This window comes from Carcharodon carcharias, chromosome 9 (genome assembly GCF_017639515.1).
Source record: "Carcharodon carcharias isolate sCarCar2 chromosome 9, sCarCar2.pri, whole genome shotgun sequence".
Classification (NCBI taxonomy): Eukaryota; Metazoa; Chordata; class Chondrichthyes; order Lamniformes; family Lamnidae; genus Carcharodon; species Carcharodon carcharias.
This window is the reverse complement of record NC_054475.1, coordinates 81696637-81717749: the sequence shown is the minus strand read 5'-3', so window position 1 is coordinate 81717749 and position 21113 is coordinate 81696637. Positions and strand designations below refer to the sequence as shown.

The window sequence follows — 21113 nt, the reverse complement described above, 5'->3', positions numbered from 1 at the left end:
AATGTGATGCTATTCAATTTGGTAGGAAAATAGAAAAGCCAATATTTAAATAGAGAGAGACCACAGAACGCTGTGGTACAGGCGGATTTGGGTGTCCTCATACGAAAAACACAAAAAGTTAGCATGCAGGTAAAGCAAGTAATTAGGTAGGCAAATGGATGTTGGCCTTTATCACAAAGGGGAAGGAGTATGAAACTCATAATTAGGGGACAGTGGTAGTATCACAAGGTTTAGGTGAGGTATGGAAAAGGACAAGGCATAATCCAGAATAAAAATAATTAATTGACTGCGGACCAGCTTCAATGAGGGTGAGGCCAGTATTTGTTTCGCATCCTTAATAAACCTTGAGAAGGAGGAAGTGAAAGACAAGTGAAAAAAGAGGTAAGAAAAACAGAGGGAGAGTATGAGAAGAGACCGGCAGACTGGACCAGGGTATCTTAGTGCATGAATCACAAAAGGTTAGTGTGCAGGTACAGCAAGTAATTAGGAAAACTAATAGAATGTTATCATTTATTGTTAGGGGAATTTAATACAAAAGTAGAGAGGTTATGCTTCAGTTATACAAGGCATTGGTGAGACCATATCTGGAGAACTGTGTACAGTATTGGTCTCCTTATTTTAGGAAGGATGTAAGTGCATTGGAAGCAGTTCAGAGAAGGTTTACTAGCCCTAATATCTGGAATGGGAGGCTTGCCTTATGAGGAAAGGTTGGATAAGCTAGGCTTGTATTCACTGGAACTTAGGATAGTAAAAGGCGATTTAATTGAAACATAAGATCCTGAGGGGTCTTGACAGACCGGATGTAGAGAGGACGTTTCCTTTTGTGGCAGAATGTAGAACTAGGGATCACTATTTAAAAATAAGTGGGTTGCCCATTTAGGACAGAAACAATGAGAATTTTTTTCCCTCAGAGTTCATGAGTCTTTGGAACTCCTTTTCGCAAAGTGTAATGGAAGCAGAGTCTATGGATATTTTTAAGCCAGAGCTAGATAGATTCTTGATAAGCAAGGGGATGAAAGGTTATTGAGTGTAGGTGGGAATGTCAAGTTAAGGTTACATTCAGATCAGCCGTGATCTGATTGTATGGCGGAGCAGGTTTGCAAGGCCGAGTGGCCCACTCCTCCTCCTAATTCGTTTTTTCAAATGTTCGAACATAGAGAATCCATAAATCTTCTGTGGGTTTATAAATGGTGAAAGGGTGGTAAATGGAGGAGTGGGACTGATCAGGACAAAAAGGAGATTTATACATGGAGGCAGCGGACATAGCTGAGGTACTAGATGAGTACATTGCATCTGTCTTTACCAAGGAAGAAAATGCTTCAAAAATCATAGTAAACGCTAACTCCTGCTCCTTATTCATATGTTGCTATGTATGTTTGGAGAAAGTAGGTGAGACACTGGATTGGGGAAAAAATGATAAAGAGGAGTTATTAGAAAGGCTGGCTGCACTTAATGTTGATAAGTTGCCAGGAATGGATCAGGTGAATCCAAAGATATTGAAGGAAGTAAGAGTGGAAATTGCAGAGGTACTGGCCATAGTCTTCCAATTCTCTTTAGATACAGGAGTGGTGCCAGCGGACTGGAGAATTGCAAATGTTATACCCTTGTTCAAAAAAGGAGGGAAGATAAACCCACTACAAAAGGCCAGTCAGTTTAACCTTGATGGTGGGAAATCTGTTAGGAATGATAACCTGGAATAAACTTAACAGTCACATGGACAAAAGTGAATTAATTAAGGAAACTCAGCATGGATCTGTTAAGGGCAAATCATGTTTAACGAACTTGATTAAGTTTCTGATGAGGTAACAGAGAGTATTGATAAAGGTAGCCAGTTGATGTGGTGTACACGGATTACCAAAGGCATTTGATAAAGTGCCACATATAAGGCTTGTCAGCAAAGTCGAAGGTCATGGAATAAAAAGGACAGTGGCAGCATGGATATGAAATTAGCTAAGTGACAGGAAACAGAGTAGTGGTGAATGTCTGTTTTTCGAGGAATGTATATCGTGGGCTTCCCCAAGCGACAGTATTAGGACCACTGCTATGCTTGATAGTCATTAGCATCTTAGACTTGAGTGTGCAGGCCACAATTTCAAAATTTGCAGGTGACACAGAACTTGGAAGTATTGAGACTGGGAGGAGGGTGGAAATAGACTTCAAGAGGTTATTGACCAGCTGATAGAATGGTTGCAGTGTGGGGGATGACATTTCATGCAGAGAAGTGTGAAGTGATTCATTTTGTGAGGAAGAGTGAGGAGAAGAAATATAAAATAAAGCATATAATTCTAAAGGGGTGTAGGAGCATAGAGACCTGGAGGTCTATGTGCACAAATCATTAATGACAGCAGGGCAAGTTGAGAAATAAGATAATAAAGCATGCAGGATCCTGGGCTTTATAAACAGAGGCATAAAATATAAAAGCATAATGATTACGATGTGCCTTTATAAAACACTGGTTGAGCCTCACCTGGAGTATTGTGTTTAATTCTGGGCAACACACTTTAGGAAGGATGTGAAGGCTTTAGAGAGCGTGAAGAAAAGATTCACAGGGATGGTTCTGGGGATGAGTTGTGTGGACAGTCTGGAAAAGCTGGGGCTGTTTTCCTTCAAGAATAGAAAGTTGAGAGGAGATTTGATAGAGGCATTCAAAACCATGAGGGGTCTGGACAGAGTAGATAGGGAAAAGCTGTTCCCATTGACGGAAGGGTTGAGGATCAGAGGGCACAGATTTTAGGTGACTGGCTGTGACATGGGGAGAACGTTTTCACAGTTCTGGATCGGGAATGCACTGCCTGAGAAAGATGCAGATTCAGTCATGGCTTTCAAAAGGAAATTGGGAAAAAAAAAAGATGCAGTACCACAGGGGAAGGTTGGGGGAGAAGCGCTAGGTGAGTTACTCTTAAAGAGAGCCAGCACAGGCTGGAAAGGCCGAATGGCCTCTTTCTGTGTTGTTAGTAACCTATGATTTTACGGTATTTTAAGTGGGACATCGAAAAATAACTAAGGGGCCTTCAGCCCCTACAAGCTTCAGGACATTAAGACTGACTGGTGGAGCTTCAGAATGACTAGTGGAGATTCCGTGACATGTAGGGGATTCCTTCGCATTTAAAATTTCTATGACATCAGGTAGATCCCCCCCCCCCCCCCCCCCCCCTTTCCACTTCTGATTCTTCCTGATTGGCTGAGGCGCCCATCATTCAATACATCCCGGGATTATGATTCGTCCGTCAGTGCTTTGAGGGCGGGAAGATGAGACAGATAAAAGGACAAGTCCCATGAAGAAAGTGAGAGATAATTGGAACTGAGCCATCACCATGAGTTCATCTGATGCAGTCAAATCCGGTAAGAGACTGAGCTGGACTAAGATTGAGACTGGGACTGGGACTAGGACAGGCACTAAACCTGGCATTGAGACTAAGACAGGGACTGGGACAGGCACCGGGACTAAGTCTCGGACAGGCACTGGGACTGGGACAGGCACTAAACCTGGCATTGAGACTGAGTCAGGGACTGGGGCAGGCACCGGGACTAAGTCTCGGACAGGCACTGGGACTGGGACAGGCACTAAACCTGGCATTGAGACTGAGTCAGGGACTGGGGCAGGCACCGGGACTAAGTCTCGGACAAGCACAGGCATAGGGACTGGGACAGGCACTAAGCCTGGCATTGAGACTGAGTCTGGGACTGGGTCACTGACCTTGGTTTTGAGACTGACGGTGAAGCTGATACCGGTTCTGACACTGAAAATTGCTCAGTGTCACGCCTCGTTTTGTCTGCTCTTTAAGCCATTTGTTGCGGGTGTTATTCGTTGCACTGCTGAGAGGGATGAAGTTATTTAAAGTTACTGAGCCAGTGGTGAGACTGCGGCTGCTGAAGTGAGCATCGCACTGCGATCGGCTAGCGCGTACAAGCATGTTCCTCTACTGCAAAGAACACATGCTGCAAACTCTCCGCAGGTCTGGCGGCGACTGTGGAAGAGAAACAAAATTGATGTTTGGAGACTCACTTTCCTCAACAGTGTTTCCCAATGCCGATGAAGGCTTGAAACGTCAACTTTTTGTTTCTCTCTCTACAGATACTGCCTGAGCTAGTGAGTATTTCCAGCATTTACTGTTTATATTTCAGATTTCCAGCATCCGCAATCCTTTGTATTTTCGTATTAAGAGTTCCCCGAGCCTTGAGCCAGTCATAGTCTGTGGGGTCTGAAACTTTAAGATAAACTAATTGTTTTTGAGCACTCTCCCTGATAACATAGTGATCATTGCCGCTTAGAGTGTCTCGTAAAATTGGCAATAGTGAGGCAGCAACACAAAGCCCAGCCCTTGCTACCACGAAGGCATTGGGGTAAAACCTATAGTGTAGGACTGGAGTCACATTTAGAGCAGACTGGGTAAGGGCTGCCAGGGCATCTCCCTGAAACCAGGTGGGTTTATTTTTGGACAATCTTGCAGTTGTTAATATTATTTTTCTGGTGTCAGCACACAGATGACCAGATTTATAAACCTCACTTGTAACTGGTGCTATCCGAAGGTATGATCATAACCAGCATGCCCTAGCACAGAAATGTGCCTGCACTGTGAAACCTCTACAAGTGTACTAGGCAGTCAGAGGCCTCCAGTGGATCCAGTGATAGAAAGAGGTGATATTTTAGGGGCACATATTTTTAGACGTGGACCCCAGTTAAAAATTGTTGCTTCTGATTGCAAGGGGTCCCAAGATAAGTAGGGGTACCGATTGGATGTAGTGACAGAACAGTCACTTAAGGGTATTGAACATTTGCATGGGATCTGTATTGAGATTGATACTGTCTAGGAGAAAGTAGCCCACTTGATCGGCACCCTATCCACTAATTTAGACATTCACCCCTCCACTACTGATGAACAGTGGCAGCAATGTGTTCCATCTGCAAGATGCACTACAGCAATTTGCCAAGCCTCCTTCAATCTCCCAAGCCTCTGACTGCTAACATCTAGAAGAAAAAGTGAAGCACGGGAACACCACCACCTGGAAGTTCCCCTCCAAGTCACTTACCATCCTGACTTGGAAATATACCACTGTTTCTTCACTCACTGGGTCAAAATCCTGGAACTCCCTCTCTAACTGCACTGTGGATGTACCCACACCACATGGACTGCAGTGGTTCAAAGAAGGCAGCTCACCACCACCTTCTCAAGGGCTGTTAGGGTTGGGCAATATGTGCTGGCCTAGCCAGTGACTTTCATTACTTGAAAATGAAATATTAACAATCTATAATAAAACCAGCTGCCTATACCTGCCAGCTCCAAGCATTCAGTTCCAGAGCTGACTGCTGCAAGTTGCCTGGACATTCTGAGATTAAGGTTTAGATTAAGGACTGTGTATTAAGTGTTGCAGAGTATTCACAAGTCTTGTGCTGAGAACTTATTCATGATGTGAGGATATAAACCTCTTACACTCCTTTTAAAATCTCCATGGATCTCATCAACAAAACCTGATTGAATGATGTTGGCATGGGCAGATGTAGCAAGGTTGGAAGAGCTTATAATTCTTAGCTAAATGAGCTGCAGTGATCCAGTTTTAATCTGGGCTATATCCTGGAATGGAATCATTTTAATGATTTTATTCAAGGCTTTGTGCTATGTACCATATTTGGAAAAAAGGATATCTGTCAATCAGTTGCAATGGTATGTTTTATATTGAGGTTGTGGTGCAGTGGTATTATTACTGGACTGGTAATCCAGATTTAGGTAATGCTTTGGGAGCCAGGATTCAAATCCCACCACAGTAGATGGTGGAATTTGAATTGAATAAAAATCTGGACTTAAAAGTCTAATGATGACCATTAAAATAAAAAACATTGTCAGAAAAACCTAGTATCCTTTAGGGAAGGAAATCTACCATCCTTACCTGATCTGGCCCACATGTGACTCCAGACCCACAGCAATGTGATTGACCCTTGAATGCCCTCTGAAATTACCTAGCAATCTACTCAGTTCAAGGGCAGTTGGGGATGAGCAATAAGTGCTGACCTAGCCAGTGATGCCCACATCCCATGAATGAATTGAGAAAAAAATTAACTTTGGGAGGTTGGGATATATCTTATCCTTCAGTCACCTTCAGGCACCAGGGTTGTAACAGAGGTCAGAATTCAAGTCTTGTTCTGGCTACATCATCATGTTTCGTGACCTCAGGACATCCAAAGCAGCTTTAGAGTGAATTAAATTCAACAATCAATTTACATGTAACAAAATCCCACAGAGAGCAATGAGGTAATGAATGACCAAATAATCTTTTTTAGTGATGATCTTGATGGAGGGTTAAATATTGAATGGGACAGTTGGGAGAACTTCCCTGTTCTTCTTTGAAGTCATGCTTTGGGATCTTGTATGCTCGCCTGAGAGGACAGACAGGGCATCTGAAAGACCACGCCTCTGAGAAAGCAGCACTTGCTCAGTACCGCATTGAGTGTCAGCTTGGATGGTGTACTTATGTGTCTGGAGTAGAACTTGAACCCATGTTTTTCTGACTCAGAGATGGGACTGACACTGAACCACAACTGCTAACCTTTTTATTCTTTTTTATTCTTTCATGGGATGTGGGCATCACTGGCAAGGCCAGCATTTGTTGCCCATCCCTAATGAAATGTGTTATAGAAACATAGAAACTAGGAGCAGGAGTAAGCCATTCAGCCCTTTGAGCCTGCTCTGCCATTCCATTTGATCATGGCTGATCCTCTATCTCAATGCCATATTCCCACTTTCTCTCCATACCCCTTGATGGCCCTAATGTCCAAAAATGTATCAATTTCTTTCTTGAATATACTCAGTGACCTGGCCTCCACAGCCCTCTATGGTGAATAATTCCACAGGTTGACCACCCTCTGAGTGAAGAAATATTTTCTTATCTCAGTCGTAAATGGCCTGCCTCGTATGCTGAGACTGTGGCCCCTGGTTCTAGACTCCCCAACCAGGGAAACATTCACCTTGCATCCAGTCTGTCTAGCCCTGTTAGAATTGTATATGTTTCAATTAGATCCCCTCTCATTCTCCTAAACTCTAGTGAATACTGGCCCAGTTGAACCAATTTCTCCTTATACGACAGTCCTACTATCCTTGGGATCAGCCTAATGAATCTTTGCTGCACTCCCTCTGTGGTGTTATGAAATGGCTGTATAAATTGAAGCACAAAACCTACAAAGTACATTTGAATTTTTTGATATTGGATGGCAAAGGTTATTATTTTCAATGTCAGTGTGAAAATGTTAGGACTATTGCATTTTAAAAAGCAACTTAGCTAAATGTGAATTTTTAAAACTTTCAGTGTGTAACGAGGATGAATTTGATGCTGTGCTGAGTGAATTCAATATAGTCATGGAAGATCTCTCCTGCTCTGCAAAGAATGGTGTTCAGTACGAGGAATACTTAAATCAAATGAGAAAGATAAGTGCTCCCAGTGCTGCTGACAGTGGAATTGATGACTCGGAGAGTGAGTATGCAGAGTTTTATTAGCCATTTGATAGCCCCTTCGGAATGGGAGGGCTGGGGTAACAATTATATTCTACTGCTACAGTTCAGATGTTTTTTTTAAAATTCAAAGTGGTCCAAATGGCAAAAGTTTGATATTTTGATGCCTCCAGGTCTTGGGATTTGCTCACAGTGTGCTGTGGACTCACTGCTGACTAAACATGAATACAGGGGCAGTCTTTAGTTTGCAAAGAAGTGAAGCAGAGGTTCATAGTTGGCAGGAGATGTTTGTTTTGGGGATTGCAAGAGGACACTGGTGAGGCCACAGAACTGTTACTGTGTTGGTTTGGGAATACATTCTTCAAAGATCATATTTATAAAAAGGTGACTGAACTCATGGGGGAGAAAGGATCAGAAGGATTTGCTGATGGGGATAGATGAAGAAGGTTGGGAGGAGACCCATGTGGAGCATAAACTGGCATTGAGCTGTTGGGCCATATGGCCTGTTTCTTGTGGTGTATATAACATGTAATTCTATGTTAATGGTTTTGGAGGCAGATGGCATTTTTTAAAAAAAACATTCTTGAGATGTAGATGTGGCTGACAAAGCCAATATTCATTTACCATACAAAAATAAAAATATCTGGAAAAGCTCAGCTGGTCTGACAGTATCTGTGGAGAGGAACACGGTTAATGTTTCGAGTCCGTATGACTCTTCAAAGAAGATTCATTTCCCATCCCTAGATGCACGACGAAGGTGGTGGTTGCCTTCTTGAATGGTTAACTGTGGGGCTTGCTAGATTATTATGGAAGGTTGTTAAGAGTCAACCACACTGCTGCGGGACAAGGGTCACATATAAGCCAGACTGGATAAAGACAGCAGGTTTTCGTCCCTAAAAGAAAATAGTGAACTAGTTGACTTTTTACAACAATCCAACAGCTTCCTGGTGAGATACCAGATCTGGTTTCTCCAGACTGAATTCCATTTCTGAAATTGCCATGGTGGGGCTTAAACTAGCATCTGAAATGTTAATCCAGGCCTCTTAGTCACTAAACTGAAAGCAGAAAACTGTGAATGCCTGTAAATCTGAAATAAAAACAGACAATGCTGGAAAAACTCAGCAGGCCTGGCAGCACTTGTGAAGAGAGAAACAGAGTTAATGTTTCGAGTCTGTTATACTCTTCTTCAGTGCTGTCCAGCGTTTTCTGTTTTTACCTCTGGATCACTAGTCCAATAACATAACACTTATATACCCATAGTGCAAATTGAGTTGTCTGCCAAGGCTCCACTGGAACCAGTACTAGCTGCTGATGTTGCTCAATGCATGGCCGCACTATGGTTTGCTCAGTCCCCAAGGAAAAGCTTTATACTGTTATACCTCAAAATCAGTCTCTTAGTGTTTCCATTTTTATAAAGTTATTTTGGATGCTGTTTCCCAATTTATTAACTGCCCAAAGCAAAAGTTTCACTGTTCTATGTAAACGTCTTTTCCCCTGGTCTAAAGCAAAGTGTCAATGCAATATTTCTGCAGTAACTAAAATTTGCTTAAGTTTGTTTTGTGGTATTTAATGTGGCAAATATTGCCATTTATTGATAGCAGTGGGAAAAGAAAATGCAATTAAGCATTTCCTGGATATCAATAAAACAATTGAGGGTTCGAGAACAATAAGTTCTAACATTAACAAATACCAATTACTATTCACTGTAACTCTAAAATGTAAATGTTGCCATTTATTCTTTCAGATAGAATTGGGTTTCTATTGGTGTTAAAATCTATACCATGCCATCGGGACGAGATTCAATAAACACTTACATTTATCCTGTTATTAGTTCCAATCTGCCTCCATTTTTTCACTCCATTGAAACATTAATCTCCTTTTACAGATAAAAATCTTTTTATTAGAATGGGTTTTACCGACTAGAGTGAATAATTTTCAAGTTGAAAGTGTGGTTGCTATGCTGCACTGTTGGAAGTTCCACCTATCGACATTAAAATGGACATTAAAATCATGCTTCATCTGCCCTCTCAGATGAATGTGAAAGATCCCATAATACTTTCTGAAGGAGAATAAGGGAGTTCTCCCTACTGTCCTGGCCATTATTTATTCCTCAATCAACATCTCGAAAGTAGATTAACTGCTTATTATCGTCTTGCTAATTATGGGACTGGGTGTGCAAAATGTCTGCTGCATTTTCTAATTTACAGCAGTGACTAAACTTCAACATGCACTTCATTGGTTGCTGAGTTTTGGAATGTCCTGAGGTTGTGCAAGAATTTTTTTTTCTTCTTGGAATTAATTTTGTTAGTGATAACATGAATTAGGGTGGAGTAGCAACACACCCCATGTCACTGCCTATCATAGTCGAGCCTAGTTACTTGCCTTCAATAAGTGGGAGTGTCTTTGGCTGATAAGCCTCTGATCAAACTTGCTGGAAGAATTAATGTACTCGTTGATCCTACTGCATTGATACAATGGGCTGGCAATTTTAACCTAACTCTCCCATGAGGGAGCTGACAGGTTTGGGTGCGACATTGGTTTTATAGCCAGCCTAATTTTATCCTCATTGGAGTCATTGGGTTAAGTGTAAAAACAGGAACCCAACCAATCCCATGGGTTTCCCCTCGGTGAATTAGATTAAAATTACCCCATGCATGTGGAAGCTTCTGTGTACACCCCAACCAATTCTATCAGTCCTTATTAAGTATTGCTTTTTAGATCTTCTTTTGACCCTGGTTATGGTGTGCAACCTGTTTAATAATACGTATCATAATCTGCTTAATGTGCAGAATTCTCATGCGAATTTGCCAACTTGGTCTGAAATTGGATTGTAAAATGCACACAGGGGTTAATGCCAGATCATCAGTTTCATATGCCTGAGCTAAAATATCCTGACAATTAAAATGATTCTTAAGCATGCTAATTGTTTCTCTTCCTCCTCAGGGAAAGGGGGGGAAAACATGTGTATTTTTGACCTGCTTTAAGTGTACTGCTTTGCAGTATCACTTCATGCATGTGGACACTATGCATTAGACAAGAATGAGTCATATTCACTTTCAATCCAGACATGAGAGATACTATTCATATAGACCAAAGCACCTCATAGGCAATTAAGTACTCTTGAAGTTTAGTCACTGTTGTAATGCAGGGACACACAATAGTTAATGTATGCACAGTAAAATCCCACAAATAGCAATGAGATGCATCAGTGGTTAAGCTGAGCTAAACATCCTGTTTGTGTTGTAGGATTGGGGGAAAAAAAAACATCTTGATGAGGACTGGAAATGTTAAAATACATAATCTAAAAAGTGTTCTCATTCTGGAACTTTGACAGAATAGACTCCACTGCTGCAGCAGGCTGATCTGTGAAATCAGAGCTGACCTAGATGTTGAGTTCATTTAAAAAGTGTATGATTCTGGGTAAACAGCAGAACAAAAGCGACACTCTCAGATCTCTGACTTTTTTTACTGACAGGTATGGCCTCATCTGCTGGCAGCAGCTTAAGCTGTAGTATTGAGAAACTGAACTCTGTGGGCACAACAACATCCAAAGGTAGGAAATAAATAACTTATATTATTAAAGCCTCCTAACTTTGCTTTTGGTACTCCTGCAGTGGTGATACCTGTGTTGATAAGTAACTACAAGTGCAGGTTAGTGACTCATGCTGTCTTTCATTGCCCCTTGTTGGAGTGACACCTATCTTTATTGGAATTCTACATTGTGGGCATGAAGGTATGTTTAAGTCACTGTGATGTCACTTATTGTTCTAACCCTCAATCATTTCAGTGCTACAATGATGTGTAGTTGGTTACTTCTAATGAATTCCCCAGTTGCAGGAGTTGGTAGTTGGGTCATACATTAATGTGGGACCACTAAGCTCAAATTGCAACTGTCCCTTCCTGTGCCTTCGAACTTAAGATCTACACCCCAAAAACAAGGTTTCCCTCCCTGCCTTTCACATTCAGCAGGGGATGTAGGTGCCTTTCTTTTATTTATTTCCCTATCTCAGCTGGCTTTTTGATCTTCTCCCCCTTCTTCCCAACAGAGTCTCTCTCTCCTCCAAAAGGTTCACTCCCTTTCCGCATGTCCACATTTTATCACCACAGCTCTCTCCATTTCCTCGAGGCCATCTTTTGCTTTCTCTACCATGGGGCTGGATCTCACTCAATCTTTCTGTCTCTCTAAGATTCCTTTCTCATTTCAGTTCCTTCCACCTTCACTCTGTAGTAATGTTGAGGCACCAACAGCCAGAAATTTATTCCATGGTGATAAGCCTCTGTGTATCTGCACATCAGGCTCATTACCTATTATGGGGTAAGCATGTTCATGCCCAGATGCCATGGATCATGGTTGCATGATATCTCTTATTAGTAGTGGTCATTTATATAAGAGGCATGTACATATTGTACCTTTATGGTGGGTCTCCCAATAAAGGTCTGGTGTTGAGGGTTGATGGCTGGGTTGAGATTGCCAAGCATTGAAGAGAGATATAACTGAGTCCAAAGCATTTGGAAGTCTTTATGGGTGTTTTGTGCTGTTTGGGGAGATGGTGGGGTGGTGGTGGTGGTGTGATGTGAGGGGTCAAATTGGAGGCATATTAATAGTTAAATTTATAATTACATTTCTGGTTTGTCAAATTGATATGTCTAATATCTTACAAATATAATTCTTACACAGCTTAGTAAAGAAGGAGCGATTTATTACCCAGAATATTTTTTTTGGCACAATGATTAAGATCAAATTGGTTCTGATTGTCTTATGGGATAGCAATCTCTGGGAGCTGATTCTAGGCTGTGATTGGTTAAGGGGATTGGTTAAGTTCTGCAATCAGACCCTTAGAGGTGGTGCCAGGAAATTGCAGCATTATTTTCACATACTTACACAGATGCAAGTTTTAATAGTTACTGACTCAATGAACCCCAACATAATTCTGCTCCAATTTCTTATTCATCTCCCTGGAGGGGACCAATTCCTGCTAACACATGGATGTAAATAGTTTCCGATATCTCATTCAAGCCTGAGATTGGATAGAGAGCTAGGCTTTTGGCTGTGGAGATATCATGGCTGAACCTGATCTTGTCTGTGAGTTTTTCCAATAGGGGTATTTCTAATCAGAGCTGAAATCTTGTCTTTCTACACTCACCCGCTATGGGCTTTGTGCCAATGGTATCACTCTGAGAACAGCCCTGGGTGAGATCAGCACTAATCCAGATCCTCCTGCTTTATATGGCTCAGTAATTGCTCAGACACGCTTTCTAGTTAACACTATTAAATTATGACCAAGAATTTGTATACAGAAATGACTTGGATACTAAAATGAACAGCAATCTCCCATGGGAGAGGAGTAGAGGCTGAAAGAGCAGCTAAGGGATTTAGATTAATTATACAGTTGGGCACAGAAATGCCAAATTAAAAACCGTGAAACATGAAATACTGCAATGAGCAAAATAAAAGGTATGTTATTAGCATATAAACAATTGAACTGGCATGAGGAGACTAAAGAATTTGGAATAATTGCTTCAAATGCCTGGACAATTTGGCAAAGCAATTAGTAAGTGATAGAATATACAGGGTGAACAGCAGTATACAGAGTTGATGGTAAGCCATTAACATTCATGAAACACACCATACTTGAATAATTACATTCATTTTACTCGCTAACACCCCTTAAAGAGTATAAAGAAGAACAATAAGACTGTTTTTCTAGAATAGGAATTATGGGGATGATTTGATAGAGGGGTTTGAAAAATTTATGAAGGGATCAGAGAGAGTAGGTAGAAACGGGCTATTTCCAATGGTTAAAGGGTGAAGAACAAGGGACAGGGATGCTTGATTAGATGTAAGAGATGAAGATATTCTCTGGTTCAACCTTTGGTATCTTAATTACAATTAGATGCTGATTGCAGATAATTGCTGGGATATAATGGAGCCCAGGGAACTCAGAAGGAGTAGAAATTCTTCTCAGGGACTGGCACAAAACTGAGAGCATTGGATGGGCTGCCCATTATACACAGCCCCTGATATTCATTTCTGTATTTTTATTTCTTTTTCCATTCCAAAATGAAGCATTTTAGACATAATGAATTATGATAAAAACAAAAAACTGCAGATGCTGGAAATCCAAAACAAAAACAGAATTACCTGGAAAAACTCAGCAGGTCTGGCAGCATCGGTGGAGAAGAAAAGAGTTGACATTTCGAGTCCTCATGACCCTTCAACAGAACTGGGTGAATCCAAGGAGAGGGGTGAAATATAAGCTAGTTTAAGGTGGGGGGGGGGGGGTGGTTGGGTGGGGGGAGAGAAGTGGAGGGGGGTGGTGTGGTTGTAGGGACAAGCAAGCAGTAATAGGAGCAGATAATCAAAAGATGTCACAGAGAAAAGAACAAAAGAACACAGAGGTGTTGAAGTTGGTGATATTATCTAAACGAATGTGCTAATTAAGAATGGATGGTACAGTACTCAAGGTACAGCTCTAGTGGGGGTGGGGGGGGGGCATAAAAGATTTAAAAATAATGGAAATAGGTGGGAAAAGAAAAATCTATATAAATTATTGGAAAAAACAAAAGGGAGGGGGAAGAAACAGGAAGGAGGTGGGGATAGAGGAGGGAGTTCAAGATCTAAATTTGTTAAATTCAATATTCAGTCCAGAAGGCTGTAAAGTGCCTAGTTGGAAGATGAGGTGTTGTTCCTCCAGTTTGCATTGGGCTTCACTGGAACAATGCAGCAAGCCAAGGACAGACATGTGGGCAAGAGAGCAGGATGGAGTGTTAAAATGGCAAGCGACAGGGAGGTTTGGGTCATTCTTGCGGACAGACTGCAGGTGTTCTGCAAAGCGGTCGCCCAGTTTCCTTTTGGCCTCTCCAATGTAGAGGAGACCGCATTGGGAGCAACGAGTGCAGTAGACTAAGTTGGGGGAAATGCAAGTGAAATGCTGCTTCACTTGAAAGGAGTGTTTGGGTCCTTGGACGGTGAGGAGAAAGGAAGTGAAGGGGCAGGTGTTGCATCTTTTGCGTGGGCATGGGGAGGTGCCATAGGTGGGGGTTGAGGAGTAGGGGGTGATGGAGGAGTGGATCCGGGTGTCACGGAGGGAACGATCCCTACGGAATGCCCCCGGGGGGGTGAAGGGAAGATGTGTTTGGTGGTGGCATCATGCTGGAGTTGGCAGAAATGGCGGAGGATGATCCTTTGAATGTGGAGGCTGGTGGGGTGATAAGTGAGGACAAAGGGGACCCTATCATGTTTCTGGGAGGGAGGAGAAGGCGTGAGGGCAGATGCGTGGGAGATGGGCCGGACACGGTTGAGGGCCCTATCAACATCCGTGGGTGGAAAACCTTGGTTAAGAAAGAAGGAGGACATGTCAGAGGAACTGTTTTTGAAGGTAGCATTATCGGAACAGATGTGACGGAGGCGAAGGAACTGAGAGAATGGGATGGAGTCCTTACAGGAAGCGGGGTGTGGGGAGCTGTAGTAGAGGTAGCTGTGGGAGTCGGTAGGCTTGTAATGGATATGGTGGACAGTCTATCACCAGAGATTGAGACAGAGAGGTCAAGGAAGGGAAGGGAAGTGTCAATGATGGACCACGTGAAAATCTTGGAGGGGTGGAGATTCGAATCAAAATTAATAAATTTTTCCAATGAATTATGACCTTGTTTTACTTCAAATGAAGTGTGGAAAATTCTACAGGCCTATTTCTTCATGCTTCTTGCTAAAACTTGGTCTTTTAATTGATTGAAGATGGCGATCAAATATTCTTGGTATCCCGGGTCTTAAGAGCTTTTAATCAGCTTCTAGGTGGAGCAAGGACAGAGCTGAGGAAATTCCTGAGCCTGATATTAGAAATACATCTTTGCTCAGAGTGTTTGGAACAATCTGCCATAACAATCTGTGCAGCTTTAACACAATAGAATTATTGAACCTACATTACATAAAAAATTTCGAACCCCTCCATGGTCTCACTCTCCTATCTCTGTGATACCCTCCAGCTCTACAACCCTCCAGGAACCCTGTACTCCTTTAACTCTAACCTCTTGTGTATCCCTTGCTTCCATTGATGGCCGTACCATCTGCCATCTCGGCATTAAGTTCAGGAATTCTCTCTCTAACAATCTCCATCCCTCTACCACGCTTTCCTTCTTTAGGATGTTCCTTAAAACCTACCCTTTTGGCTGAGTTTTGGGTTACTGTTCTAATATTTCCTTATGTGACCCATTCGCATAATGTAGGTATAACTGACAAGGCCAGTATTTACTGTCCACCCCTTATTGCCCTTGAGAAGTTGAAGGTGATCCACTGTAGTTTTTGTGGTAAAGATTCTTCCAGGATTTTGACCAATGGTGGTGAAGAGACAGTGATATGTTTCCAAGTCAGGTTGGTGTGTGATCTGGAGCAAAACCTGGAGGCTGTGATGCTGTCCCCAAGCACGTGCTGCCCTTGTTCTTCTAGCTGGCAGAGGTTGAGGATTTGGGAGGTGCTGTCAAAGGACCCTTGGAGTTGCTGCAATGCATCTTTTTCCAGACTGCTCTTGTGAAGCACCTTAAGATGTTTTGGTACGTTAAAGGCGCCATACTTGTTGTCGCTATGGGTTAGTCGGGTCCTGAAAGAGGGGCTGAATTATCTTTTTTTGAGTTATTCTCAACCCATAGATTAATATGTGTTTTTTCTCCTTAAGCCAAACTTGGTGACACAAGAGAATTGGAGGATTTTATTGCAGACCTGGACCAGACGTTAGCAGGTACATAATTTTTTGAATAAGTTTTTTGAAAACTCTAAAAGGGTTTTACAACCCTTTTGCAATCTGCATTTCCACTTGTTTAATCCTCTCCCTGGAAGAATAGAATAGCAATAGGTGACCAGGACTGGACTGAGTTGCTGTCACCTCCCATTGCTTTTTTTGGCTGCCACAAAGATTCTTCACCTACACTCAACTATGGACCTTCTGCCTTGTTGCCCAGCTATGACAGGTTTAAAGCTATTCCGCATCAGTAAACCTGCTCTATATCAAGGATGATGTTACATTTCCTGCTTGGTAATGGTTCAGTTTAACTTCTGCTAGAATCAGTTGGCTCCAGATCCATTGTAACCTTTACTCAGATATGGTTACAAGAGTTGAATGTCAAAGGGGAGGAGAGTAGCTGGCTTCTACATTGGGATCCTTTCAGTTGAGCCTGGAACCATCTTGATTATAGTTGTCAAAGGCTAATCTTCACACCCATAGAACCATAGAAAAGTTACAGCACAGAAGGAGGCCATTCAGCCCGAGGACACCTAGGTGCCCTTTCTAATCCTAATTTCTAATAGCTGGTGGAATTTAAATTCAGCAGGCAGCCTTCGATACTCAGCTTAGAGAAAGACTTGGACAGTTTCTCAGGTTGGCTATGCTGCAATTGTCATGTAGTTACCATCTTGAAAAAGGAAAAATCCAATTACCTCTTGCTAACAACAAACTTTGCTAAGCTTCCCACTATCAAAATGTTGCTGTTGACCTCAACATCAACTGGACTAGCCTTTTCAAAACCACTGCTACATGAGCAGGATAGATAACCTTACATCCCAAGTACAAATACTTAAAATTACAGGAGAGATGTTGTTGTAACGGTAATGTGACTAGCCTAGTAATCTAGAAGTCCAGGCTAATGTTCTGAGGCTAAGGGTTCAAATATCACCATGGCAGCTGGTGGAATTTAAATTCAATTAATAAATCTGGAATTGAAAAGCTCCCGTGAAACCATCATTGTTTGTCATTTTAAAAAAAAGGTTCACTAATGCCCTTTACGGAAGCAAATTTGCCATCCTTACCCTGTCTGGCCTACGTGTGACTCCAAATCCACAGCAATGTGGTTGACTCTTAACTGCCCACTAAACTGGCAGAGCAAGCCACTCAGTTCCAGGACAGTTAGGGATGGGCAACAAATGCTGGCTTTGCCAGTGACTCCCACCTCACATGAAAGAATAAAGAAAAAAAACTTGATGCTTATAATTAAGCTCCCCATTGATCTTTACAAAAGACAAATTATCCTTTTAATTTTATTGGACAAAAGAGAGGTGAACATTTATATATATATCCACAGGGCATTCTGAAGCATTTTATAGCCAATGAAGTATTTTTTGAAGTGAAGTATTTTAATGTGGGAAACATGGCAGCCAATTTGCAAATAGCAATCTGCTACAAACAGCAATGAGATACTGAGCGGACAATCTGTCTTAGTGATGTTGGTTGAGGGATAAGTATTGACCAAGACACTGAGGAGAACTCTCCACCTTTTTTTTACCATGGGATCTTTTGCATCCACCTGAGAGACTAGAAGGGGGCTTGGCTTAAGTCTTATCCAAAATACGGCACCTCCAACAGTGTGGCACATCCTCAGTTAGATATCAATTTGTATGGCACCCATTAGAGTGGCGCAGGGGAGTTCTCCCTGGCGTCCAGGCTAATATTTGCACCTCAACCACATCCCTAAAGCAGATTATGTGGTCATAATCTTATCACTGTTTATGGTAACTTGTCCTGCCAAAATTGGCAGCCCTCTTTCCTGCATTACAACACTGATCACACTTCAAAAATGCTTCAATGGCTCTAAAATACTTCTGGATACCCTAAGGTTGTGAAAGGTGCTACTTAAATGGAAGTCTTTGTTTCTGACATCTACAGTTTGCAGGTGCAATAATAAACAGTTTGGATTGTAGTTTCACTATATCTCCCTCCTTCCACTGGCTCATATCCTCCCAATCTAAAGTGTTAAACTTCAAGGGTTAAGCTAAGCTAACAAACACCTAAAGAATTTCCCTGTAGGCTAGAATGCTTTCACTAATTTGCTATGAAAAATAAAAATAATGATTTTGGGGGATTACCATAATTGCCTTTTGCTCATATATCTATGAGGATTACAGAGTACTGAACAACTACTCATTATCTCCCACAGCCTTACCACACAGATGAACCAAATTATTGGGTGGGGCTGCGACAGTTTGCCTTCTGATTTAACGCGATATGATGAAACCCTGCCCTGGAAGAATGCTTCATTCCTCTAGGCAGAGGCAACTGTTAGACAGGAATTGTAATGTAGCTTTGAAGAGTCTTTTTCAAACCTTGTTATTCTTTGTGATAGTTTACACTGCATTTAACAAACACAGCCTGTAATGAACTGCCTTCCTTGTCCACTTCTAATTTGCCTGGTACAATGCACCATAAACAATCTTTTTCCTGTTTCAGAGATGATGTAACTGGAGATGAGGCACGTTCACAAGGAACCATAGCGCTTGAAGAGGTTTTGCTGACCGGATGCAACCTTGGACAAGGTTGGCCTCTCATGCTCCAATACTCGCTTGCAAAGCTGACACAAAGCATGCTAGCGGAACTGTATAGGGGATGTTGCTGCCTTGTGTAGATGACAGACTTGCACAGGAAGGAAATTGCATTGCAAACTGATTCAGTTTTACTTTTTCACAGTAAACTTCCTATGTGAAAGCAGCATTGAGTTCTGTAGCACACAGGAGGTAGCCAACAATCTTAACACCATCTGGTTCCTGCTTCAAAACTGGAGACCTACTTACTTGTACATTTTGTAAAGTAGCTATTTATCTATTTGAAACCAATTAAATATTTGAGCTCTGCATATTTTGCCTTCTGAGTTAATTCTTCTCTAAACACTGTGGGATATATAGCTATCTTGTGTGGCAGCACAAAGAGGTGATGGTGAAATGAACTGCCGGTCCCCTATCACATGTTTCTCTGCCCCAAGTGCATAATCTAGGCTGACATGTCAGTACAGCACTGAGAGACTGCAGCACTGTCAGAAATAGTCTTTCACACAAAATATTAAAATGAGACCCCATTTGCCCTTAAGTGGACATAAAAGATCCCACAGAACTGCTGGAAGAGGGATTCTCCCACTTTGTTATCCAATATATAACCCTCAACCAACATTGTCTGATCATTTAATTCATTCATGATTGTGTGATCTTGGCGTGTACACATTTGATGTTGCATTTTTCCAAGAAGTAACCACTAGAGTTAGCTGTGCAATGTTTTGAGTCATCCTGAGGTTGTGAAATGTGCTATGCAAACTTTTTAATTGGTCTGTGATTTTACTCTATTTTGAAGAGCAGACCTCACACAGTTTGTTTAATTTTTTCATGTTTACATTGCCAGCAGGGTACCTTGTCCACGATCTGCAGATTTCAGGGCACTTGGGTCCACCATTAACCATCTTTAAAATGGATGGAAAGTCAAGAGCGGACACCCACAGTGGTCCATGTCGATGGATGCTGAGGTTCACATTGAATAGCAAAAGCTCAGAAAACTGTTTCTCTCCACTCCCCATCAGTGCCCGCAGTATTAGATTGTTCATTGCCTGTGGGAAGGTCAACCTCTGACAAAGGGCCTTTTTTTTTGGCCCAATGATTTGCAGCTGTCGCTTTAAAAAAAACTTTTCCCCAATCAAGTTCCTTTGTAATATGAATAGGCAACCAGGCATTGATGCCATTGAGCTGCAAGGGTAAATAATTTTTCAAGTGTAGATTAGCACAGCATTTCTGTTGCTTTCCAGAAGATTGCACCACAACATTCTTGGCTGGACTACAAAGTAAGATTCCTTTTCTTAATTTGGTTTCAGTTTGCCAAGTCTGTGTAAAGTGACAATGATGAACACATCACAATACCATGCATGTCTCTCATTTTGAGCATTAGTTTCATACCTAATGAGAGCTGGCACTAAAGGCAGGAAGAGTGGGTAGCTTGTGGAATGGCAAGAGGCAAGGCACAAAGATTAGGTGGAGGCAGTTTGTCTAGATAGACAGACAACCTGGCTACGTAGGGCTGTTAATACTCCTCTATTGTCCTTTTCACAAAAAGTTAGTGGGTGGGGTTTTCCACACCCGTCCTCTGCTGGGATCTTCCGGTCCCGCTGCAAGTCAATGGGCTTCTGGATGGGGTGCCACCTCACCCATGGCGGGTTCCACCCACAATGGGGCCGGAAAATCTTGGCCAGTACATAGGTACATCAAGAAGGCTAATGGAGTGCTATCCTTTATTACAAGAAGAATTGAACATAAAAATAAGAATGTTATGCTTCAGTTATGCAGGGCATTGGTGAGACTGCACCTCAAATGCTGTGTGTAGTTTTGGTCTCCTTGGGCAGAATTTTTCCAGCACAGTGTGGGGAGTGGGATCCGCACGCTGACACATAAAATGACGCAAGGTGACGTAGGGTGAAACTCCTGATGTCATCCCGTGTCATTTACATTTTCAGGTCGGTGGGTGCGCAGCCAAGTCAGCTGCGCACCCGCTGACCTGTCAACGGCCTATTAAGGCCATTAAGAAACCAATTCAGCTCATTAATGGACCTGCCCATCCAACCTTAAGGTTGGCAGGTAGGCCGGGAGCCCTGGTGGGCTTGTGAAAAATCATGAAACCCCATCCACTGGCGGGATAAGGCTTCATGAGGGTTTTTAAATTTTAATGAAAGCTTGCAATAAAAGTTATGGACATGTCCCAACTCATGTGACAGTATCACATGAGGGGACATGGCAGGGAAAATTTTTAAACTCCTTTATTAAAAGTTTCAAAACGGACCCAATCTCCCTGAGGCAGCACTTAGACTACATGTGTGAAAGAGTGCACACCCGGTTGAGGGAATCCCCCCCCTGCCCACACAAGGAGCACTCAGCGTTTC

The 21113-nt window shown here is 42.2% G+C and overlaps 1 protein-coding gene across 4 annotated transcripts; it reads left to right on the top strand.

The window, feature by feature from the left end:
* The first annotated feature begins 3243 nt into the window (after window positions 1-3243).
* LOC121282107 (regulator of cell cycle RGCC-like) lies at window positions 3244-19055 on the top strand. Of its 4 annotated transcripts, XM_041195584.1 has the most exons (5): window positions 3244-3342; window positions 7300-7464; window positions 10918-10995; window positions 16112-16174; window positions 18653-19055. In XM_041195584.1, exons 1-5 carry the CDS (start codon window positions 3315-3317, stop codon window positions 18661-18663), a joined length of 345 nt encoding a protein of 114 aa, XP_041051518.1. In that variant the 5' UTR covers window positions 3244-3314; the 3' UTR covers window positions 18664-19055. The 4 variants fall into 4 exon arrangements, with proteins under 4 accessions (XP_041051518.1, XP_041051515.1, XP_041051516.1 ...); XM_041195581.1 differs by lacking the exons at window positions 16112-16174; window positions 18653-19055 and adding an exon at window positions 15807-15990; XM_041195582.1 differs by lacking the exons at window positions 3244-3342; window positions 16112-16174; window positions 18653-19055 and adding exons at window positions 3359-3875; window positions 15807-16003.
* The last annotated feature ends 2058 nt before the right edge of the window (window positions 19056-21113 follow it).